Raw genomic sequence first — 24,465 nt, 5'->3', positions numbered from 1 at the left:
AAGCTGCAGTGCAGTGGCACAATCTCGGCTCACTGCAAGTTCCGACTCCTGGGTTCAAGCGATTCTCCTGCCTCAACCTCCCAAGTAGCTGGGACTATAGGCACCTGCCACGATGCCCAGGTAATTTTTATATGTTTAGTAGAGATGGAGTTTCACCATGTTGGCCAGGCTGGTCTGGAACTCCTGACCTCAAATGATCCGCCCGCCTCGGCCTCCCAAAGTGCTGGGATTACAGGCATGAGCCACCGTGCCCAGCCCCAAATTTAGTTTTTAAAAAACACTTTTACATGAGCTGCAAAACCAGACTCCAGTCATTTTCGGCAGAACCTTGAAACAGGGAATGCAAACTGCTACAGTGAGAAGTCCAATATATCAATTAAAGTTCCTTAAACCACACAAGGTATTCCTGAAGCCCCACTTTTTATACTGACTCAAAAAGCTCAAAGTAAGATCTCTACCCTGGATGAGTTATTTCTGTTACTGTTAGGGGATACTAAGGCCTGGGATGGGATGAAGAAAAGAAGAAACAAGCTGACACTTTCATTCACAGTCAATCATATGCAAAGGCAAAAGCTACAGCTCAAGTTCCATTCAATGCCTAATGCCACTCCTGATTATCGGAAATCAGTTCCAAAAAACTGATTACAGACTGAGCTAACTGCGTAACAGCTAAAAGAAAAAGCCCTCTTCACTTTCTACCCATCCAGACTAAACTTAAAAGAGAGCAGCTCCAACCAGCCAGGTAAGCGAGGTGAATTCATTTGGTCCAACCCCTAAACGCACAGATGAGAGAAACGAGACCCATTTAAGGTTGAAAACTTACCAAAGTTCCCACAGTAGGTGGCAACAGATCTAAAGGACCAGAGGTTTGTTCTCTGGACAACTGCAGGCCAGAGCACAAGAGGAGGAAGAGGAAGAGGAGAGAATTGGAAAGCTAGGGAGGAACGGAAGAGGAGGGAGGGGCCGGGAAAGGAAACACCCAGCTGGCTGTGCCAGACCTTGCTCTCCTCCCCTCCTATGCCACAGGGTCTTTCATTTGTGGAATTTCCTCCCTACCCCATTTAAACCTTTCTTGATCAGACCTTAAACCAAGTCAGGTTGCAGCTGTTTACAGAGTGAAAAGTGAGAACTGAAAGAATTATATAAGCCTTTCTCCTGGCCTCTGGCCAAAGCTAGGGATGCCTCCCACTGTTTCTGTGAGAGGTGGGAAGTTGTTGGCCCATCCTTCATCCTAAGAAGCTCCTTCACAGGGCTACAGGTGTGAGCATGCAAAGAAGGCCTTCATGGGGGTTTAGGTGTGAGCATGCATTTCTAGGCTTCATGCATTTCTAGCGCCTTCACAGGGGTTCAGGTGCGAGCACGCATTTCTACACCATCTCTGGTCCCCAGCTTCCTCAGACCTCTCAGCTCCTCTTTCATAGGATGATAAAAGATATTCCTTGGGCTTTTATTTATGTATTCATTTATTGAGACAGTCTCGCTCTGTCGTCCACGCTGGAGGGCAGTGGGGTGATCTCGGCTCACTGCAACCTCTGCCTCCTGGGTTCAAGTGATTCTCCTGCCTCAACCTCCTGAGTAGCTGGGATTACAGGCATGTACCACCATGCTTGGCTAATTTTTTGTATTTTTACTAGAGACAGGGTTTCACCATGTTGCCCAGGTTGGCCTCAAACTCCTCAGCTCAGGCAATCGGCCGGCGTTGGCCTCCTAAAGTGCCAGGATTACAGGCGTCAGCCACAGCGCCCATCCGCTTTGGGCTCTTAAGGTGGCCATCCTAGACACTGTGTGTGACAAGTGGAAGCATTTTACCTACACAAACTCATTTAGTCTTCATAGCACCCAAGATGTTGCTACTCTAATTTACAGGTAAGGAAACTGATTTAGGAAGATCACCTAGCTGCCCATCATTTTACTAGAGCTAGTACACAGGCAGCCAGTACATACCTAGAGAAAAAATAAAAAACACCAACCAACCAATCAACTCTAGGCCTATGATTTGCAGTAATAAGGTTTGGCCTTAAAACTGCATTCAGTCCCAGGTCTCCCTGTTCCTAGGAGTTTTGTGGTCTTAGATAAACTAACCTTTGTGAGCCTGGGTTTCCATATTATAAAAATATGAATAGTGGCCTGTTGCATAGGATTCTTGGGTATATTACAATAGAATGCTATGAAGGCACTTGCCTATGTTCAATAAACGTGTTCCTTCCTGGCCAGGTGTGGTAGCTCACGCCTGTAATCCAGGCACTTTGGGAGACTGAGGTGGGCAAATTGCTTGAGCCCAGGTGTTTGAGATCAGCCTAGGCAACATGGTGAAATCTCATCTCTATGGAAAATACACAAATTAGCCAGACGTGGGGTACACACCTGTAGTCCCAGCTACTCGGAAGGCTGCGATGGGAAGATCACTTATGCCCAGGGGGCACATGATCTGCAGTGATCCATGATCATGCCACTGCACTCCGGCGGGATGACAGAGCAAAATCCTGCCTCAAAACAACAACAACAACAACAAAAGCGTTCCTTCCTTTCTGATGGGAGCATAATAAACCAAAGATTTTACCAAACACTTTATTCCTACCACTCTCTGCCCAGGCTGGTGGTGGATTATTACTATTGAGAAGAATCTCAAAGGTGTGATCTAGGTTAGAGTTGGCAGATTTAATATATTGGACATGCTTATACTAAAAAATTTTTCGTTGTTCATCTGAAATTCCAATTTAACTGGGCATCCTATATTTTTATCTGCTAAATCTGGCAACTCTAAGGTTTATAATAAACTGCCTGGGAAAAGAACTTTGAAAGTAACTTGCCAAGTTCTGAGTTGTGAGCAGTTTGGGGCTTGGTTTGACAGAGTCTATTGGTAACCAGTGGAAGCTCAGCCTAGAAACTCACTTTTCCAACATCGTGACTGATCCACGGGATTGGTGTCACCCTTTTATTTTCTCAGTATTCTACCAAAGATGCATCCTGTAACAGGAAACCTGCTTGTGTTCTGGGAAGTGCAGTGTCCTCTCAGCTAGAATTCGTTTGTCATTAAATTTTTGTCTGTGGCCTAACTTTTAACAGGGGACAATTACTCTGCCCATCTGCATGCTTGATGGGGATCAACAGTCAAGCTATTTGTTTTTAGGTCTAAGGAATTTCTAATGAGAATGAAAATGTGATGAGAGATTTTTCTAAACGTCAGCCAGCTCCCTGAGGACTCCGATCGTGTCTGCTTTGAACCTTTAACTCTCTTAATAATGGGTAGAAGAAATATCATCCATAAGAATGACTTAGGCTGGGAAGCAGGTTAACATGAAAATCTGCAAATATTTAAAATAAAAATATTTTATTTTTCTCCTGTTAAATTCATAGAGACAGAAAGTAGAATGGTGGTGGCCATGGACTGCAGGAGGAGTGAATGGGGAGCTGTTTAATGGGTGCAGAGTTTCTGTTTTTCCAAGATGAAAAAGTTCTGGAGATTGGCCGTACAACATAAACACATCCAGGCGCGGTGGCTCACGCCTGTAATCCCAGCAATTTGGGAAGCCGAGGCGGGCAGATTGCCTGAGGTCAGGAGTTCGAGACCAGCCTGGCCAACATGGTGAAACCCCGTCTATACTAAAAATACAAAAAATTAGCAAGGCGTGGTGGTGCGTGCCTATAATCCCAGCTATTCAGGAGGCTGAGGCAGGAGAATTGCTTGAACCCAGGAGGCAGAGGATGCAGTGAGCCGAGATCATACCACTTGCACTCCAGCCTGGGCTACAGAGCGAGACTCTGTCTCAAACACACACACACACACACACACACACACACACACCCAACATAAACATTACTTAACACTACCAAACACTATTCTTAAAAATGGTTGAGATGATAAATTTTATGTATATTTTACTACAACTTAAAAAAGTTTATTCTTAAATCTAGAGTTAGAAAAAGGATACATAGGCCAGGCATGGTGGCTCACAACTGTAATTTTGGGAGGCTGAGGAGGGTGGATCACAAGGTCAGAAGATCGAGACCATTCTGGCTAACACGGTGAAACCCCATCTCTACTAAAAATACAAAAAATTAGTCGGGCGTGGTGGCATGTGCCTGTAGTCCCAGCTACTTGGGAGGCTGAGGCAGGAGAATTGCTTGAATCCGGGAGGCAGAGGTTGCAGTGAGCCGAGATTTCACCACTGCACTCCAGCCTGGATGACAGAGCGAGACTCTGTCTCCAAAAAAAAAGAAGAAAAAAAGAAAAAGAACACATAAAAGAAAAACAATCAATGCAGATAACGTTTTCCTAGGGTTTTGTTGTTGTTGTTGTTTTGGGTTTTGTTTTTTTTTCCGCGATGGAGTCTCGCTCTGTTTCCGAAGCTGGAGTGCAGTGGCACAATCTCGGCCCACTGCAACCTCCTGCAACCTGCAATTTTTTGTATTTTTAGTAGAGATGGGGTTTCACCGTGTTAGCCAGAATGGTCTCGATCTTCTGACCTTGTGATCCACCCTCCTCAGCCTCCCAAAATTACAGTTGTGAGCCACCATGCCTGGCCTATGTATCCTTTTTCTAACTCTAGATTTAAAAGAATGGAAAGTCACAGAAATGTGTTTCTCTTCTGGGAAACTTCCTACCAGACAAGTGAAAAATTACTTATGGTCAACTTGAAGCCCCAACTCTTTAATCCTTCTTCCTGTATATGTGATTCAATGTGTCTTTCCTGATCCCACAAAAAAATGGATTAACCGCATTAGCCATCTGAACACAGATAACAACATTGTATTGTTATGTGTTATGTTATCACTCAGTGTGTTTCCAGAATCAAACCAAAAGGCATGGAAATGCTTATCAGTGGGGGAATGTAGAATTCTCCCTCAACAATGTTGTCTCACAGCTCCTGTAGACTCTGGATGGTTTGCAGTTTGAGAAGTGGAAGTAGTTCATGTCATGCTACTTTCTATTCCTACCGAATGCCACGCATGCCTGTGTCTCAGCCAGTGGCTACCTGAAGAGGCAAAGTATGCTGAGTTTCATTTCAGGACCAAGTAGCTGTGATGGGTCTAACGGTCTGGTCCACTCCAGTGGAGAAAGAAACTGAGAACTCAAATGGGTCAAGAGAGTTACTTCCTGTATAGGACTGATCCTATGTGGTGTTAGTAACTGTCTAAAGATGTATTAAGGTGGGACTTAGGGTTTTTGGGTTCATTTAGTTGCATCAGGTTTTTTAAGCTGTGAAATGCAAGGGATTTTGAAATGCAAAATACTTAAGCTGTAAAATGCAGAAGCCTGACTCCTACTCTGATTCCATGCTTCACAGAGTAGAGTGTGTAGTCCAGCAAGAGGCTGAAATAAGAGTGGAAAATGCTGCTTATGTGTCCCCTTCTGGGAGATTCATAGCGCTCACGAGCAGATTGAACACTTAGCCAAGAGAACTTGCGGAACTTTGTTTAACTTTTAACCAAGTATTGTAGAAATCACTTCTCAAGAGTTTTTTTCACAAAAGCGTTTTGTTGATTCACCAAAGGCCCTACCTGAAATAAGACAAAAACATTCCATTTCTGTCAAGTAAGCCTTCTTTATTCTGCTGGCCAGGAAGGTAATGATTCTTACAAATTTGTGTTGGGATACAAAAAAAGAAACTGGTTGGGTGCAGTCGCTCACACCTGTAATCCCAGCACTTTTGGGAGGCTGAGGCTGACAGATTACCTGAGATTCAGGCGTTTGAGACCAGTCTGGCCAAGATGGTGAAACCCCGTCTCTACTAAAAATAAAAAAATTAGCCAGGCGTGGTGGCTAATTTCAAGGAGAATTGCTTGATCCCAGGAGGCGGAGTTTGCAGTGAACTGCGATTGCACCACTGCACTCCCGCCTGCAACAGAGCGAGGAGCCATCTCAAAAAAACAAAACAAAACAAAACAAAAAAACCCCCGAAAAACAAAAAAGGAAACCTCTAACAGTGATACCCCCGAAAAACAAAAAAGGAAACCTCTAACAGTGGTAAAATGCATGCGGTTTCGAGCCCTAATTTGCCACTCTCTAGCTATGTGACCTAAATAGTAAGCTACTTAACAGCTACAAAGCTCAGTTTTCCTATCTATAAAACGCGGACAATGATAGTGCCATCACAGGGTTGCTGTGAGGATTAAACATATTAATAACAGTAACAATGGCAAATATTTTTTATTGAGACAAAGAAATGGTTCCAGGGAGGCTAGGCAAACTACCCACAGGTACATAACAAGTGGCTGGGCCTGGATTTGAACCCAGGCAGTTAAATTCCAAAGCTCCTCTCTTCACTACAGCTTCCCCATTGATTCCAGTGGGTACTCAGCATAGCGCCTTGCCCATGGGAGATGATATTTTTATGATTGTCATTGACGGTAAAGGCTCTGGAAATGAAATTAGATTTTAGAGCTTTAAGTGCCCCAGAGGTGTAAGAACTAAGGGGTAAATTTCTTTTTTTTTTTTGAGACAGAGTCTCGCTCTGTCACCCAGGCTGGAGTGCAGTGGCGCAATCTCGGCTCACTGCAAGCTCCGCCTCCTGGGTTCACGCCATTCTCCTGCCTCAGCCTCTCCGAGTAGCTGGGACTACAGATGCCCGCCACCACGCCCGGCTAATTTTTTTGTATTTTTAGTAGAGACGGGGTTTCACCGTGGTCTCGATCTCCTGACCTCGTGATCCGCCCGCCTCGGCCTCCCAAAGTGCTGGAATTACAAGCGTGAGCCACCGTGCCTGGCCTAGAGGCAAATTTCTTGAAAGTGTTTTTATCTTCCCTTCGTTAACTACTCTCCAGGGCATCCAAAGAAATTCCTTTCCCATGGGAAATAGCTGCATTTTTTTTTTTTTTTTTTTTTTTTTTTTTTTTTTGCAGCACAGCTGTAAATTGTGAATATTCCCTTCCCACTTGAAGCTGGGTGTTAACATACTCTCATTCTGACCCAGCACTGAATTGCAAAATGTAGTCACTCACTTTTTCTTACACGCAGAAGCACCCTAATCACATAGTTATTTGGTAATTTCACCTCTCAAAATTAAAAAAAAAAAAAAAAAAAAAGGCCGGACTCAGTGGCTCATGCCGTAATCTGTAATCCCAGCACTTTGGGAGGCCGAGAACGGTGGATCACGAGGTCAGGAGTTCAAGACCAGCCTGGCCAACATGGTGAAACCCCGTCTCTACTAAAAAATACAAAAATTAGCCAGGCATGGTGGCAGGCACATGTAATCCCAGCTACTCGGGAGGCTGAGGCAGGAGAATCGCTTGAACCCGGACAGCAGAGGTTGCAGTGAGCCGAGATCGCACTACTGCACTCCAGCCTGGGCAACAAGAGTGAAACTCTGCCTCCAAAAAAAAAAAAAAAAAAAAAGCTTTGCTTTTACAAGCTCATTTGTGGCTGGCAGCTGGGTGATAAAGCCTTGCCTCCTTGCCGTGTCAGCTTTCAGGAATTCTCTGTTTGTCTGTGTTGTGTTACCCAAGTAGCCTGTTATCTTTGCGGTTTAAGGGCTGACTTGGAAATTCAAACTGTCATCTATTTAAAGAAAATGGAAGTCCCCACTCCACTATTTTAATTAACTTTCGGAGAGCAGGGTTTCCTACTGGTTGTGATAATGTTAACTGAAAATACTCTGAAGGGAACACGGCAGGAAGCAAAATAAAAAGGGGAGGAAGGGCCGGGCGCGGTGGCTCAAGCCTGTAATCCCAGCACTTTGGGAGGCCGAGGCGGGTGGATCACGAGGTCAGGAGATCGAGACCATCCTGGCTAACACAGTGAAACTCCGTCTCTACTAAAAAATACAAAAAATTAGCCGGGCGTGTTGGCGGGCGCCTGTGGTCCCAGCTACTCGGGAGGCTGAGGCAGGAGAATGGCGTGAACCCAGGAGGTGGAGGTTGTGGTGAGCCGAGATCGCGCCACTGCACTCCAGCCTGGGGGACAGAGAAAGACTCCGTCTCAAAAAAAAAAATAAATAAAAAAAATAAAAAAAAAAAAAAATAAAAAGGGGAGGATTGCTGTTTTTAAAGGCATTCTAGGAAGAAGTTTGAACAAAGCCATGAGGGCAGATAGCATGGGCTGCGCGGAGAAAAAAGGAAGAGAGGCATGAGCAGATACTAAGGAGTATGCACAGCAGAGAATGGGAGATTAAATGTGTAATGCCAACCAAGTATGGCCTTGAATGCCAGGTTGTGGTGGTGGTGGTGGGCAGGTGTCTGTGTGCAATGAGAAATTAAGAGATTTTTAGAAAAAAACAATGATCAAATCTATGTCGGAGGAAGGTAGCTGGAAAGCCGGAATCAGAACAGATCTGAGAACTCACCAGCAATGTAACAATCTCTTTGGGCTTAAAGTTTACATTTATTACTTTAAGAGATAATAGCTATTGTGGTACGACTGAATGAAATCAGACATGGACATTTAAATAATGTCTTAGGCCAGGTACGGTGGCTAACACTTGTAATCCCAGCACTTTGGGAGGCCTAGACGGGCAGATCACCTGAGGCCAGGAGTTCGAGACCAGCCTGGCCAACGTGGTGAAACCCCGTCTCTACTAAAAATACAAACAATAGCTGGGCATGGTGGCTGCTGTGAGCAACCCCACACCACTGCACTCCAGCCTGGGTGACAGAGAGAGACTCCATCTCAAAAAATAATATATAAAATAACACTGTAATATTCAATTATTAGCTCAACACATAATTCACACACACACACTTTTACAGTCAGGCTGAGTGGGAGGGAATGAGGGCTGAGAAAATTGCGGTGCTGATCAACAGAAGTAAAGGAGAGAGCTGTCTGACAGGTGGAAAAAAGATGGGAAAGGAAAGGGGAAATCCTTAGAGAGCATTCAAGAGAGAACAGAGCTGTCATTCAAGAGAGAACGGAGCTGTCATTCAAGAGAGAACGGAGCTATCATTCAAGAGAGAACGGAGCTGTCATTCAAGAGAGAACAGAATCAGTGGAAGAGGAGCTGGTTTGGAGGCTGGGCTGTTGGTGACGTCAGCTTCGGAAATGCTCAATTCAAGAAAGAGGTGGATATTCATAAGGAGTGGACCAGAGCGGCCTTAAGAATTAGGTGTTCAGTCATTGTTTTTACTGAAAAAGCCACTTTGCCTAGGAAGGTATTTGGGGACATATTTTGGTCAATGTTTGTTTGTTTGTTTATCATGTTTTTTGAGAGTGTCAATGCCTGTAGTCCCAGCTGCTTGGGAGGCTGAAGCAGGAGAATCGCTTGAACACAGGAGGTGGAGGTTGCAGTGAGCCAAGATGGCGCCATTGCACTTCAGCCTGGGCGACAGAGCAAGACTCTGTCTCAAAAAAAATCCCAGCATTTTGGGAGGATGAGGCGGGCAGATCACTGAGGTCAGGAGTTTGAGACCAGCCTGGCCAACATGGTGAGACCTCATCTCTACTAAAAATACAAAAATTAGCCAGGCATGGTGGTATGTGCCTGTAATCCCAGTTACTTGGGAGGCTGACGCAGGAGAACTGCTTGAGCCTGGGAGTTGGAGGTTGCAGTGAGGTGCACTCCAGCCTGGGTGACAGAGCAAGACTAAAAATAAATACACATAGATGTTCATCACAGGATTATTTATATTAGCTTTATGGGGGAAAGGAGCTAATATAAATAAGGCCATGATGAACATCTTTTTTCCCGTTATTGATATGGGAAAGAAGTAGTATTTGTAACAATAGGGGAGTCCATCATGTCCAACAATTTGGTAAAATAAAATGGACTGCAGGAACTGTTCTAAGTACAAGTGCAATATTAATTAATTTAATCCTCACAGCAATCCTATGGAGTGTGTATTATAAGTCCCATTTTACAGATGAGGAAACTGAGGCTTGGAGATTTTAAGTAATTTGTTCAAGATTACACAGGTAATAAGTAGCGCCAACCTGGCATTTGAATCAGGCTGTCTGGTTCCACAGTCTTTGCTTTAACCAGTACAACATAGCCTCATGGTATTTTATTTTGCCTTTCTTTTCGTTTTTTTCTTTCTTTTTCTTTCTTTTTTTTTTTTTTAGAGACAGAGTCTTGCTGTGTTGCCCAGGCTGGAGTGCAGTGGCACGATCTCTAGCTCACTGCAACCTTCACCTCCAGGTTCAAGCGATTCTTGTGTCTCAGCCTCCCCAGGAGCTGGTATTACAGGTGTGTGCTGCCATGCACAGCTAACTTTTGTATTTTTAGTAGAGACAAGGTTTTGCCATGTTGGCCAGGCTAGTCTCAAACTCCTGGCCTCAAGTGATCTGCCCATCTTGGCCTCCTAAAATGCTGGGATTACAGGAGTGAGCCATTGCACCTGGCCTTGCCTGATTTTCTTTTTCTTTTCTTTTCTTTTTTCTTTTTTTGTGATAGAGTTCCACTCTGTCATCCAGGATGGAGTGCAGTGGCACCATCTTGGCTCACTGCAACCTCCACCTCCTGGGTTCAAGCAATTATCTCGCCTCAGCCTTCCAAGTAGCTGGGACTACAGGCGTGTGTGACTGGGCCAGGCTAATTTTTTTTTTTTTTTTTTTTGAGACAGAGTTTCACTCTTGTTGCCCAGGCTGGAGTGCAATGGCGTGATCTAGGCTCACCACAACCTCTGCCTCCCGGTTTCAAGCAATTCTCCTGCCTCAGCCTCCCAAGTAGTTGGGATTACAGGCATGTGCCACCATGCCCAGCTAATTTTGTATTTTTAGTAGAGACGGGGTTTCTCCATGTTGGCCAGGCTGGTCTCGAATTCCTGACCTCAGGTGATCTGCCTGCCTTGGCCTCCCAAAGTGCTGGGATTAGAGGCGTGAGCCACTGCGCTCGGCGCCCGGTGCCTGATTTTCTCAGAAGAGTTTTATAACAAGGCAGGGTGCGATGGCTTGCGCCTGTAATCTCAGTGCTTTGGGAGGCCAACATAGGCAGATCAGCTGAGCCCAGGAGTTTGAGACCAGCCTGGGTAACATGGTGAATCCGTGTTTCTACAAAAAATGATGTTGTGTACCTGTAGTCCCAGCAACTCAGGAGGCTGAGATGAAAGAACTGATTGAGCCAGGAGGTGGAGGTTATAGTGAACTAAGATCATGCCACTGCACACCAGCCTGGGTGACAGAACAATACTCTATCTCAAAAATAAACAAAAACAAAATAAAACAAAACAAAAACAAAATAAAACAAAACAAAAACAAAGAGGACTTTTAGAACAAAACTTTGGAGGAAAAACATATCCTCTCTATTCAGGGGAGGAGAAGATCAGATAGTGAGAGCATGGTAATTTGCAAAGTGCTCTCACATCTCCTCAAAACCAAGCGGCAAAGCCATTGTTTTGATTAACCCCAATTTACAGATGAGGGAACTGAGGCTGAGAGGGATGCTGCCAGTCTGCGTGATTTCCAGTCCCAGGCTTTCTCCACTACTTAGTGTAGTTTGGACAATTTCAAAACAGTGTGCGCCACTGCAACCTCGTGATCACTCAGGAAAACCACCAGGAACAAGCTCAAGTGAAGGCAAAGGTCTGGACTGGGCTTGCCCAGAATTAACTCACCAACCCTGATGTCCTGGGGCTCAAATGTTTGAACAACTGAAGGACTGTCCCTTTTAGGCCTTCCTTTGCCTCAGGTAAGGGATCTTCCCTAAGGAAGGTTTGTGAAATTAACCTTTCTCTTTCTATTCTCCACCTCCTCCACAACTATAGGTTATTACAGCTTCTTCAGACCAACCTGAGTCTCAAAAGTCTCATCAGAGGTAGCTAAGAGACCAGACAGGATGATAGTAATAATGAGGATAATAATAACTAAATTAATAATAATAGCCCAAGGGTGTAGATTACTTGCTATAAGCCAGATGTTGCCCTGGGCAACGTTTACATACATTTGATTCTCATGACAGTTTTATGGGAAAGGTACCATTTTACCGATGAAACTGAGGCTCAGTGGGTGTCAGTCACAGGCTTGACTGGGGCTAAGTGGGGAAGGTGGGTTAGCAATCCATTGAGTGTGAGCTTTTGGGCCCCGAAACTGTCATTTACACATTGACTTTAGAATCACCCCCATATGATTTCTTATCCAGGGTTGTTTTTTAAAAATCACCCCCGTAAATGACTGTGTTCCTTGCATATCTGATATTCCCAGGAAACATAGCTTTTCTGGGAAAGACAACAGTAGAGACATAATAGCTTTGAGTCTCACTCCGTCACCCAGGCTGCAGTGCAGTGGCGTGATCTTGGCTCGCTGCAACCTTCGCCTCCCGGGTTCAAGCAATTCACCTGCCTTAGCCTCCTGAGTAGCTGGGATTACAGGTGCCTGTCACCATGCGCAGCTAATTTTTTTTTTTTTTTTTTTGAGACGGAGTCTCGCTCTTTTGCCCAGGCCGGACTGCAGTGGCGCTATCTTGGCTCACTGCAAGCTGCGCCTCCCGGGTTCTCGCCATTCTCCTGCCTCAGCCTCCCAAGTAGCTGGGACTACAGGCGCCCGCCACCGCGCCTGGCCAATTTTTTTGTATTTTTAGTAGAGGCGGGATTTCACCGTGTTAGCCAAGATGGTATCTATCTCCTGACCTCGTGATCCACCAGCCTTGGCCTCCCAAAGTGCTGGGATTACAGGCGTGAGCCACTGTGCCCGGTCACCCAGCTAATTTTTATATTTGTAGTAGAGACAGGGTTTCACCATGTTGGCCAGGCTGGTCTGGAATTCCTGGCCTCAACTGATCCTCCCTCCTTGGCCTCCCAAAGTGCTGGGATTATAGGCATGAGCCATCACACCCGGCCTCAGGTGTGAGCCTTTAGTGATACTAATGGTCTATAAACTACCTTATCCTCTTTTTTTTTTTTTTTAAATCTCCTGCCCTTTTCTTTCCATTAAAAACAATTTGTGTTTGATTTTCATGACTTCTTCAAATTTCTTAACTTAGAAAAATGTAAATACACACACACACATATACATACAGAGAGAGAGAGAGAGCACAAAACAGAACTGGTGGGAGATTGTGGTGAGGAATCATGCTGTTTTATGTGGCATCCTTGAACATTCTACCAAAGACGAACGGGAAGATGACGAGAGTGTTGGGAGTTTCCAAAGTGAAGTACAACTCCGTAACTGGAAGTTTTCAAGGTTGGAAGGCATTATTTTGTTAGTCCGTTAAGGGGCACATTATTCAAAGACTTGGCTGGGAATGAGTGCTAGGTGATCTGTAAATAATCTACGAGTAACGTCTACCAGGAGTCGAACATTAACATCGTAGAGGCCAGGCTTTCAAAGGGGTCATTGGCCTACAAAGGGAAGCATTGCCTCCACCCTTTAACTGTTTCTCTACAACTCCAACGATTGCGTTAAAAGGATAGAATGGAGCAGGTAGAGGGTGAATTCAAATATAAACACTCTCTGTGGATGTGGCCAGTGAGGCAGTTAGAACCATTAAATGTCTCCGCAGCAACAATACAACTGTTAGGTCAAGTGTATGAAGGGTGAGGCCCCTTCAGGGCAGCTGCGAAAGAAAGCCCCTATTAATCCCTTAACTAAGCAGCTGATGGATTAAATCTTTTTGTGCATACATTATAACTCTTCGAACACAAGATTATTGTAAGTTTTTTTTTTTTTATCAGCATTAGCTATCAAAGCTTTTTATAGATTTCTTCATCTCACTAATTAACAGATGACAGAAAACAGAACTTTGGAGAGCTTCTGGTTATAATTCGCTGTCATTCTGGCTTGAAAAACTATAAGAAAGCATCATTCCCTGATTCATTCACAAAAAGAATAGGTCTGTATTTGAAGAGCGAAGCGATCTCAGTCTCCTGCCTTAGAGATCTACTTTCCTTTGATTTTGTATCCATTGTTATTTAAAATAACCGCATAAAATGATTCTTTAGGGTTATTTTGCATAGTAATATCAGAAAAGAAAAGCATTACCTGGTATAATCTCCCTTGGCTTCCTAAAAACAACAAACAAAAACAAATAGAGCTGATCAATATGTATTTTTGTTAAGCTAAATGAGTTTTATCTTGATTACTTTCCCCTCTTAAAGTTCCTGAGTTTTGTTTTGAAGAATGTTTCTCAGGAATGCTCTCCCTATAGCCATAAGAAGAATTAGGCATTGATAAGAAAACCCTGACTGTCCTGTTAGGAATATTCCTTATTCTTAATAAAAGAAACATATATATGTGAAAAAGCACAAATAATTATTTCTCACTGTATGTTTTTAAGATCACATGATAAATGCTTTTCATTCAAGTGGCACACTTTTTAGACTGGAGGAAGACCTTTTAAACCACAATAAAGGTAAACCGACACATACTATTTGTTTTCCCTTTACTTTTTAAACCAGCATGGAAACAGACTAATGCCTTTAAGAACTAAAGGGCTCTTTTACTGGACCACAAGAAAATGTATACAAAAGTTACTAAATTTAAATGAAAATTACAGCTGTTGTAACAACTGCTGCCTCCCAAATTCAAGTATCCCAGAGCTCTCTTCCAGGAATACGGGTTTAACTCTTTTCCTTCAGAGCAGTCTAAATTTCATTTTTCTTTGAGACTCACAATATCACATCGCAGCTCATGCAAACTATTCTAAAGCAGAAGACGGTGGCTCACATTTTTCATCAGCAAACAACTAACTGGCTTAAAAATCCAACAGTCACTGCCCCATGCAAAAGTTTCAGAGTTGCGGGCAGTTAACAAAAACGAACAAACACAAGGGAGCTGCTAAGAGGCAGTTTGTCCAATCTTACCTGTAAAATAAACGCTGCTAACTTGAAGATGGTTTCGCTGTCTACTTCGATTTGCCCCTGTTGATGGAAAAGGAAAGCATCATTGAACATGGGACTGTCCTAGATTCTAGCAAATGGCTCTGAAGTTGAGGAAGCTGTCACAGCTTGGCACCTCCAGTTTACGATCAAATGCAGATCATACCATTGCAGGGGAAAGTGGGGGGTGTGGAGAGACTTATTGAGGGTTAAGGCGAAACCACTGTGTGTGTGTGTGTGTGTGTGTGTGTCTGTGTGTGTGTGTGTTTTAAATAGCTGTGGTGAGGGATTATGTTTAGAGAGCAGTATTCAGGAAGAAATGGGAATGACTTTGAGGCTAAACATTCAGAAAACTTCTAAATGAAAAATTTTTATCTCTGCAAGTTCATTTTTAAGCACTCTGCAGAATTTCCTAGATTCATTTGTTGAGTGTTTTCCTGGGATAAATTTTTTCCCCTGTGTTATAGTATGGTTATTTCAGTATACACACAATGCAAATATTATTAAGAATATAAATTCACTTCTGTGTCAATGACACATTGTTGAGTTCATATTTGTACTATTATAGATAAAATGTGAGGCCTTAAAAATCAGTTACAGCAAATGCTTTGAAGACTAAGATTCTGTTGATTTATATTGAAGTTTGAGGAACTCTAATTTATCAATTTTCCTTTTTTTTTTTTTTTTTAAACATTCAAAACCCGAAAGAAAAATTGGAGCTCTGGGACTTGGTAAAGAATGCTTTTTCAGGGCCTGGCACAGTGGCTCATGCCCGTAATCCCAGTACTTTGGGAGGTTGAGGGAGAAGGATCACTTGAGGCCAGGAGTTTGAGACCAGCTTGGGCAACATAGAGAGACCTCATCTCTACCAAAAAAAAAAAAAAAAAGCTTTTTCAGTAGCCCAGTAGGGATGCATAGATATGTGCAGAAAGGGTATAGCTCTAACAATAATACTCATATGCACGTTTATATTTTTTAAATTGTGATGATACATGAAATATTATTACTGAACCATATTGTAACAATGAATGGTATAGAGGTATCTTTATTTTAAAAACAGGTTTTAGTGGTAATGTTAGCTTGTAAGTTTTAACATATGCAAAAACAATTCCACTTAACCCCATTATTGCCTAAGTCCTGTATAATTAGGACTTGAAAGGGCATAGTATTTAAGAACATGTAATTCCTGGAAATTGCCCTGCATTCTTTCTTCCTCCCTTCCACCTCTTGAATCTGAGCTGGAGTGTTTCCTAGTTATACCAAGTGCATCAATGGGGAGATTAAGTCATTTTAAAGTAAATATACAATAGACAGGTTCACAGAGGTAGTTATGCTCAGTGAGGATTTCTGAAAGGATTGTGCTTTTCTCTCAGGTTTCCACGTGATTTGATGAGGGTTCTCAAAAAACAAACAATAATTATTTTAAAACCCATAAAATAAAATGAGCAAATAAAAACCCCAGGGTGTTACAATGCCAGCAGTGATAATTATTCATGTTTCCCTTATGTTACAAGATGAAAACAAATTGATTTCATCCTCTAACACACAGGCCACCCTTCTGAAACCTGAGGAGAGGATCTGCTTCAAAGTTTTTTGCTTCAAAGTTTTTTGCCTCAAAGGCTGACAGGCCCAGAGCCTTGGAATTCAAAGCTCGCCCATAATCTCTAGAAACAGATTACAAAATCAAAGGGAAGCCAGGTTGATTGTAGAAGTCAACCGCCCTCTGCCTTTCAGGCAGGAGATGGTGGTTTTCCAATCTGGTGAAAGACGATGAGGCGGTTCATCCAACAGGTGAGGTGGGTGTTGATCAAGATTAAATTTTAGAAAGGATACATTCCTTAGTTCAAAGAAAAAGAAACTCACGGCAAGGGAGGACGGCTAACAGGAGAACTCAAAAACATCATTGGGTTTGAAATTAGGCAGGAACTCAAAATCAAAGTCAAATGTGTCTTAAAATCTTAGAGAAGAAAAAATTACTTAAGATGTTAAAAACGCTAAAGATGAACAAAGTAAATTGAAAATTACTGCCAACTCCTCCGACATTCCACGACCCCACTTTGCCTCATCAGAACCTCAGACAAGTCACCTGAAAAATATTTCAGACACCAACTTTTCAATTTAGTAAATGGAAGTTCAGCAGACAGAAAAACCTACAGCAGATATTCTTAGGGAAGCAGCCAAATAATTTTCTACTTTAGAAGGGTTATTAAGTATTAAAAATGCTGAAATGAGGAAATGAGCAAGACAAGTACCAAGCTCAGACAGCTCCAGAAGAGTAGGGAGGAAAATATCCAACTCACCTGTGGACTTTTCCACCTACACAAGTGGCCCCAATACAGTTCTGGTGGAGGAGGGTGATGGTGCGGTGAAGGAGTGGGCTCTAGCAAAATCTTGTTCCAGGAAGAGAAGAGAACGCATGCTTTGGCAAAGGCCCATATTCTTTTAAAACCCTCAGCCCCTACCTCACCTTCCATTGAACAATCACTGTTCTAGAAATCCCAGGCAACAAATGTTGAGTCCTAATACTGCCTGCCAACGTTCTTGGACTCATTCACGGAGTTTACTAAACAATACATCAATCAGGTGTAACACTATTTGCCCAGTTCTCTGCAATTTCATTTGGTGAAATTTAATCAAGACTTATAAAGAACTCCAAGATTTCAAGCCTGAAGTGTAAAAGCTGTTTTGGAAGTGCCGTCTGCCCAGGATGGAACATTTCTTTTACTCCCAACCATGGCAACAGAGGTAACCTTATAGGTACCAGGCAAGCCAACACTTGAGAGAAGGATCTCCTCAAAGAGAGAGGTAATGGGATCCTTCAGTGGGTTTCCATGACTATCATGGATAAACAAAGAGAACCAGAGAAGTGAGTCAGATGATGTGGCTGAATGCACAAAGGTAATATGAACAGTATCAAGTCCTGGTGCCCCCTCATGGCTAATTTAGCTGGATTATAAATTCAATCAGTAGGTCACTGGGTTCAGATGCCACACAGGACATCTCATTTTTGTCCTTGGCTTCTTGGCTCAGTTGACCAAGACACCAGGCTAATGAGGTGAATTCTAGGTTTTGAATGCCAAGTAGGAGAACAGAATCAAAGACAGTTTTGGGGCTTGAAAGGGAAATTAGTGAAAATATGATTTTTTTTTTTTTTTTTTTTTTTTTTTTTTGCAGGTGATGGGAGGCAATGAGGATCAGGAAGATGAAGTGTAATGTTCAATCCCCCTGAACATGGCACTCTGGACTCCCTGTCCAGTGCTCTTTCCACTCTACCATGTACTAGTTAAGCTTTTATGACTCCAGTGCAAATGTCTCATCAGGAATCCTCCAAAGGTATGTTTTTGGTAAAAACTGGAAACAGGTGAGGCTGTGGAAAAATGAATCCAAATGCTACCTCCACTGTTGCTGGGACTGTATGTTATCAACATATGCTCTCGCAGTAGAGGGGGGAAATATTTCTTTTTTGTTTGTTTGTTTTTTGTTTTTTGTTTGAGACGGAGTCTCACTGTCGCCCAGGCTGGACTGCAGTGGCGCGATCTCGGCTCACTGCAGGCTCCGCCCCCTGGGGTTCACGCCATTCTCCTGCTTCAGCCTCCCGCGTAGCTGGGATTACAAGCGCCCGCCACCTCGCCCGGCTAATTTTTTGTGTTTTTAGTAGAGACGGAGTTTCACCGTGTTAGCCAGGATGGTCTCGATCTCCTGACCTCATGATCCGCCCGCCTCGGCCTCCCAAAGTGGTGGGATTACAGGCGTGAGCCACCACGCCCTGCTGGGAAAATATTTCTTAAGACTGATTCTGCTCTTCCCATTTGGATCAGTACTTCATGGAAACTTATCTGTGCTACAGCAATGAATATTAATACTGTGGTCACAAATACTTAGGATTTAGACATACTTGAGAAACTACTGGGACACCTCAGTTTGTTTCCAAGCCTACTACTAATTATCTATTTTAAGTAGAAGTCTTTAAAATTAACTTGTAGAACACCAACAAATAAATGTAGAGAAATGAAAAAGAAAGAAAATTACCCTTGCACTTATCTAGTACTAATTGATTCAGGCAATAATCTTCAATAAATAAAAACGATTTATTGAAGTCTGGCTCAGTGGCTCACACCCATAATCCCAGCACTTTGGGAGGCTGAGGTGGGGGCACTGCTTGAGCTCAGGAGTTTGAGATCAGGCACCATAGTGAAACCCTGCTCTACAAAATATCAAAAATTAGCCGGGTGTGGTGGCTCATGTCTATATTCCCACTACTAGGGATGCTGAGGTGGGAGGATGGCTTGAGCCTGGATGTCGAAGCTGCAGTGTGCCGTGATCATGCCACTGCACTTCAACCTGGGCAACAGATCAAGACCCTGTCTCAAAAAGAAAAAATAAAACAACAAAAAACAACTTTTTTTTTTTTTTTAGATGGAGTCTCATACTGTCGCCCAGGCTGGAGTGCAGTGGCGTGATCTCGGCTCACCACAACCTCCGCCTCCTGGGTTCAAGTGATTCTCCTGCCTCAGCCTCCCAAGTAGCTGGGATTACAGGGGCCCGCTACCATGCCCAACTAATTTTTGTATTTTTTTAGTAGAGATGAGGTTTCACCACGTTGGCCAGGCTGGTCTCAAACTCCTGACCTCAGGTGATCCACCTGCCTCAGCCTCCCAAAGTGCTGGGATTACAGGCATGAGCCACCGCACCCAGCCAAAACTCACAACTTTTGAGTGAAAGTTTGATGAGAAACAGGACAGGATATTTACGTCATCACAAATACCTCTCCATAGATTACTTATTAATCACAAAAGGGAAAACAGTACCTCTTCCAAGGGGAAGCTGACACATACCATCTCAACTCTGTGATGAGATACTGCCAATAATGGGATAGATCAGCTTCATAAGCCTCCTGATCGTAAGGTATGCATGGAGAATGACACGACCCCACTTATCCTATGAAATGAAAATGTTTCACAACTGGAAACTGGGGGCTGGGAAAGGTCTGATTTGTAGCATTAGTTGACGTCAGCAGTGTAAATTCTCCCACCATGGCTGATTTCAGGCTACCAATATAACATCACAGAACATGGAGTTGGAAAGAGATGTGAGAATTAGCTCTCATGAGATGGTACAAGCTGGCTCCAGCACACCATGGTGTGGCATTCCTGTCAACAATGCATTACTAGATCCAGTCATGAGGAACCATGAGACAGATCCAATCTGAGGGATATTCTATAAAACATCTGGCTCATACTCTTCTAAAATGTCAATATGATGAATATGAAAAAAGAGGTTCCAACGTAAAGGAGACTGAAGAATCATAACAACTAAGTGCAGCATGCTATCCCAGATCAGGAGGAAATATTACAAGGACATTACCGGGAGAACTGGACTGTGTATTAGGCAATAAATAGTAGAGGTTCAGTGTTAAATTTTCTGAATGTGATCGTTGTAATTAGGTCATATACGGGATGTCCTTGATCTTAGGAAATATACAATGAAAATATTTAGGGATAAATAGGTATGATGTCTATAACTTACTTTCAAGTGGGTCAAAAAATTTACATATGAAAGGAGAAAGTGCAAATGGGGCCAAATGTTTAAAACTGGTAAATTTGGTTTGGCAGACATACTGACATCTTTTGGTACCATTCTTTCAACTCTTCTGTAAGTTTGAAATTGTCTCATAATAAAAGTTCGAAGCCGGGTCCAGTGAGTGGTATATGCCTGTAGTCCTAGCTACTCAGGAGGTAGAGTGGGGAGGATCGCTTGAGCCCAGGCATTCAAGGCTGCAGTGAGCTGTGATTGTGCCACTGTACTCCAGCTTGGGTAACAAAGCAAGACCCCACCTCTTAAAAAAAAAAGTATGCAAAAAGAAAAATATGGACATATATTCCTGGAGTGGTGGATATCAGTTGTGACTGGCAAGTACCCTTCTCTTTTTTTGAGCAGACAATTCCATTATTTTGGATAATTACTTCTTTCCCTACTGGCTCTAGTAGAAATACATGATCAGTTTTTGGGGGAAGGATGGAAGCTGCTCCAGGGACCCACTCCAGGATTTTCTGAATTAGACCAAAAGGAAGAAAGTTCTGTCTCTCTGTCTCTCTCTGGGGGCAAAGTCGGGAAGATGTGACCTAGAGGAAATCAATGACCACAGATGGAAAGGAGCTACTTGACGTTGGTAGTCAACTGTATCCACTGCTGAGCAGAGCCAGACTTCAAAGCTTTTACAGTTCAAAAATTGACAAGAATGATACTCAAGCAGGGTGCTCTGGCTTGCACCTGTAGTCCCAGCTACTCAGAAGACTGAGGTGGGAGGATTGCTTGAGCCAAGGAGTTAAAGGCTGCTGTGAGCTGTGATTGCGCCACTGGACTCCAGCCTGAGTGACACAGTGAGACCTGTCCTTAAAAAAAATAAAAGGTGTGAGGGGATACTATTTGGACGCTGTCTAGGATGCTCTCACTTTGGTTTACTGCCAAGCCAACAAACATTGCAAAGAACAGATGTGATAAGGACACAAATGAGTGAGTGCATGCAGCTGCCTGGAGTTTAACTCACATCTCATGTCTCCTGAGATAGATCTACATGGAGGTAGGAATATGCTGGGTCAGAGAAACCCACACGGTTTTTGTTTGTTTGTTTTTGAGATGGAGTCTCACTCTATCTCACAGGGTGGAGTGCAGTGGCACAGTTTCAGCTCACTGCAACCTCTGCTGCCCGGGTTCAAGTGATCCTCTCACCTCAGCCTCCTGAGTAACTAGGATTACAATTACATGTTATCACACCTGGCTAATTTTTGTATTTTTAGTAGAGATGGGGTTTCACCATGTTGGCCAGGCTGGTCTCGAACTCCTGACTTCAAGTGATTCGCCTGCCTTGGCCTCCCAAAGTGCTGGGATTACAGGAGTGAGCCATGGCCCTGGTGACCCACACTGGTTTTTATACAATTAGGCTGGTGGTGGAGGAGCCATGCCAACACTGAAGACCTCTACTACCCTACAAGGCGATTCTTCCCAAGCCATAGAAACATATTCCTCTGTGCTGATGCCTATTTTCCAGGAGTTATTATGCCCCCTAGAAAGCCAGGCCATAGCTACTACATTTGCACCCCACTCCTACTCACATCCTTTGGGTACATCATTTTCTCCCTTTTTGTCCAAGCTAGTTGTTAGAGGTAATCTTTATGGGGGATGGTCTCAGTGATATAATGCCCATTCATTCTTCTAGATCAGGGTTTTACAACAGCACAACTGATATTTTGAGTGAGAGAATTCTTCATTGTGAGGCTGCCCTGGGCATTATAGGGTGGTAGGCAGCATCCCTGGCCTCTACTCACTAGGTGACAATAGCAGCCTACCCCTAGCTGTGACAACTGAAAACATCTGTAGACATTGCCAGATGTCCTCAGAATGGCCCCTGGTTGAGAACCACTTCTCTAGATTCTCTAAGTTTTATTCTTGGGTTAGGCTAGAATAATCAGAAACCTATATAAAGCATAAGGGCTCATCCAGGTAAAATTGCCTTTTTGGAACTGTGTTCTGGCATGACTCCACTGGCTTATGTTGAAAAACAATATAAGTAACAACCCTCAGAACTCATTATTTTAACACCTCCAGTGTGTTGTTGACAACATTGTTTATTACACAATATGATATCCCATTGGGAGGACCCATGGGAGAAGTTTCTGATTTTTCATATCAGTATTGACTGTGCCCCTTCTGAGCAGCTTTTTACCTTAATGACCACTCTGAGTTATGTAAGTGATTTTAACTCCCTCTTTACTTTAGCTCTTAGGAGAAGTTGAATTATAAATTTGTGGGTTAAATGCTTTATACTAACCATGCTAAATATTTTATACTAACCTTAATGTTGGCAGCATCTAGTTATTTCTACCTTTATTTTCTTACTTATAAATAACGCTAATTTCATCACTTACTGTATTTTAATATGTTCAGGATTGGCTTTTTTTTTTTTTTTTTTTTTTGAGACAGAGTCTCTCTCTGTCACCCAGGCTGGAATGCAGTGGTGCTATCCTGGCTTACTGCAGTCTCGACTTCCCAGGCTCAAGCAATTCTCCCACCTCCGCCTCCTGAGTAGCCGGGACTACAGGTGTGTATCACTATGCCTGGCTAACTTTTGTTTTGTTTTTGAGATGGAGTCTCACTCTGTCATCCAGGCTGGAGTGCAATGGTGCGATCTCAGCTCACTGCAGCCTCTGCCTCCTGGGTTCAAGCAATTATCCTGCCTCAGCCTCCCTAATAGCTGGGACTACTGGTGCGTGCCACCACACTGGGCTATTTTTTTTTTTGTATTTTTAGTAGAGACAGAGTTTTGCCATGTGGCCAGGCTGGTCTCAAACTCCCGACCTCAAGTGATCTGCTCACCTCAGCCTCCCAAAGTGCCGGGATCACAGGTGTGAGCCACCGTGCCTGGCCATAATTTTTGTATTTTTTATAGAGACAGGGTTTTGCCATGTTGCCCAGGTTGGTCTTGAACTCCTGGGCTCAAGCAATCCTCCTCCATCAGCTTCCCAAAGTGCTGGGGTTACAGGCGTGAGCCACTGCGCCCAGCCAGTATATTCAGTATTTAATTTTTTTTTATTGAGGTACATACAGTAAAATGCACAAGTCTCAGTGCACAGCTCAATACATTTTGACATGTGTTTGTTACTCATGTAATCATCAGCCAGAACAAGATAGCAAAATCAAACATTTTCACTAATGTTTTCATCTTAGGGAAACATATATATTTCTACAAACTATATCAAATCAATACACTTATTTTGCTAGTTAAAAAAGTATAAAATAATCCTGAAAAACAATTTCAATTTGCAGTTTTTTTTTCGATATCACCTTTACTGGTTTGAGCAATTTTAAAATTACTAACCCATTTGAGTATTTCCCCTGCAAATGCATATTATTTACTATTACCCATATGTGAAATGAGCCTTTGTTTACTTGCCTATTTGAGAATCTATGTTTGATCTGAGTTGTGTATACATTACTAACATTATTAACCCTTTGTCTTATCTACTAGGTACAAATTGTGTCCTTCAATCTGTTCTCTTTGACATGCCCTTCTCCTAGTCTGTGAAGTCTGATTGGACTGGGACCAGTCTCCCCACTGGAAGAACCTGTGGGGCCATGAGAAAGTTATTTTTTCTGAAACTCAGCTCCTCGTCTGCAAAATGGAAGATAATGCTAACTTTACTAAGTTATTTGGAGCAGCACTCCTCAGCCTTTTTGGCACCAGGGACCAGTTTTGTAGAAGACAATTTTCCCAAGGACCAGGATTGGGGGATGGTTTCGGGATAATTCAAGTACATTACATTTATTGTACACCTTATTTCTATTATTATTACAGTAATGAAATAATTATACAATTCACCACAATGTAGAATCAGCAGGAGCCCTGAGCTTGTTTTCCTGTAACTAGACCATCCCACCTGGGGGTGATGGGAGACAGCGACGGATCATCTGGCACTAGATTCTCATAAGGAGTGGGCAACCTAGATTCCGTGTATGTGCAGTTCACAATAGGGTTTACGCTCCTATGAGAATCTAATGCTGCTGCTGATCTGACAGGAGGCAGAGCTCAGGCGGTGATGTGAGTGATTCGGAGCGGCTGTAAATACAGATGAAGCTTCGCTCGCTCACCCACCTGCTGCTCATCTCCTGCTGTGTGGCCCGGTTCCTAACAGGCCATGGACTGGTAGCAGCCTGTGGCCAGGGGGTTGGGGACCCCTGGTTTAAGAGCATTCAATAAAGGATGAATGTCAAGCATTTGTCACAAAGCAT

General features: G+C 43.2%; 1 protein-coding gene across 2 annotated transcripts in view; it reads right to left on the bottom strand.

Moving 5' to 3' along the window:
• Positions 1-24,465, bottom strand: part of FRMD4B (FERM domain containing 4B) — a 379,712-nt gene that overhangs the window by 67,069 nt on the left and 288,178 nt on the right. For both annotated transcript variants that reach the window (XM_055259748.2, XM_055259747.2), the window contains 2 exons: positions 14,665-14,721; positions 13,844-13,866 (listed from right to left, as the gene is read on the bottom strand). In XM_055259748.2, the coding sequence (XP_055115723.2) occupies positions 13,844-13,866; positions 14,665-14,721 (80 nt within the window). The remainder of the gene's footprint in view (positions 1-13,843; positions 13,867-14,664; positions 14,722-24,465) is intronic.

This window comes from Symphalangus syndactylus, chromosome 21 (assembly GCF_028878055.3).
Source record: "Symphalangus syndactylus isolate Jambi chromosome 21, NHGRI_mSymSyn1-v2.1_pri, whole genome shotgun sequence".
NCBI lineage: Eukaryota > Metazoa > Chordata > Mammalia > Primates > Hylobatidae > Symphalangus > Symphalangus syndactylus.
The sequence above is the reverse complement of the archived record's forward strand: the minus strand, read 5'-3'. Positions and strand labels throughout refer to the sequence as shown.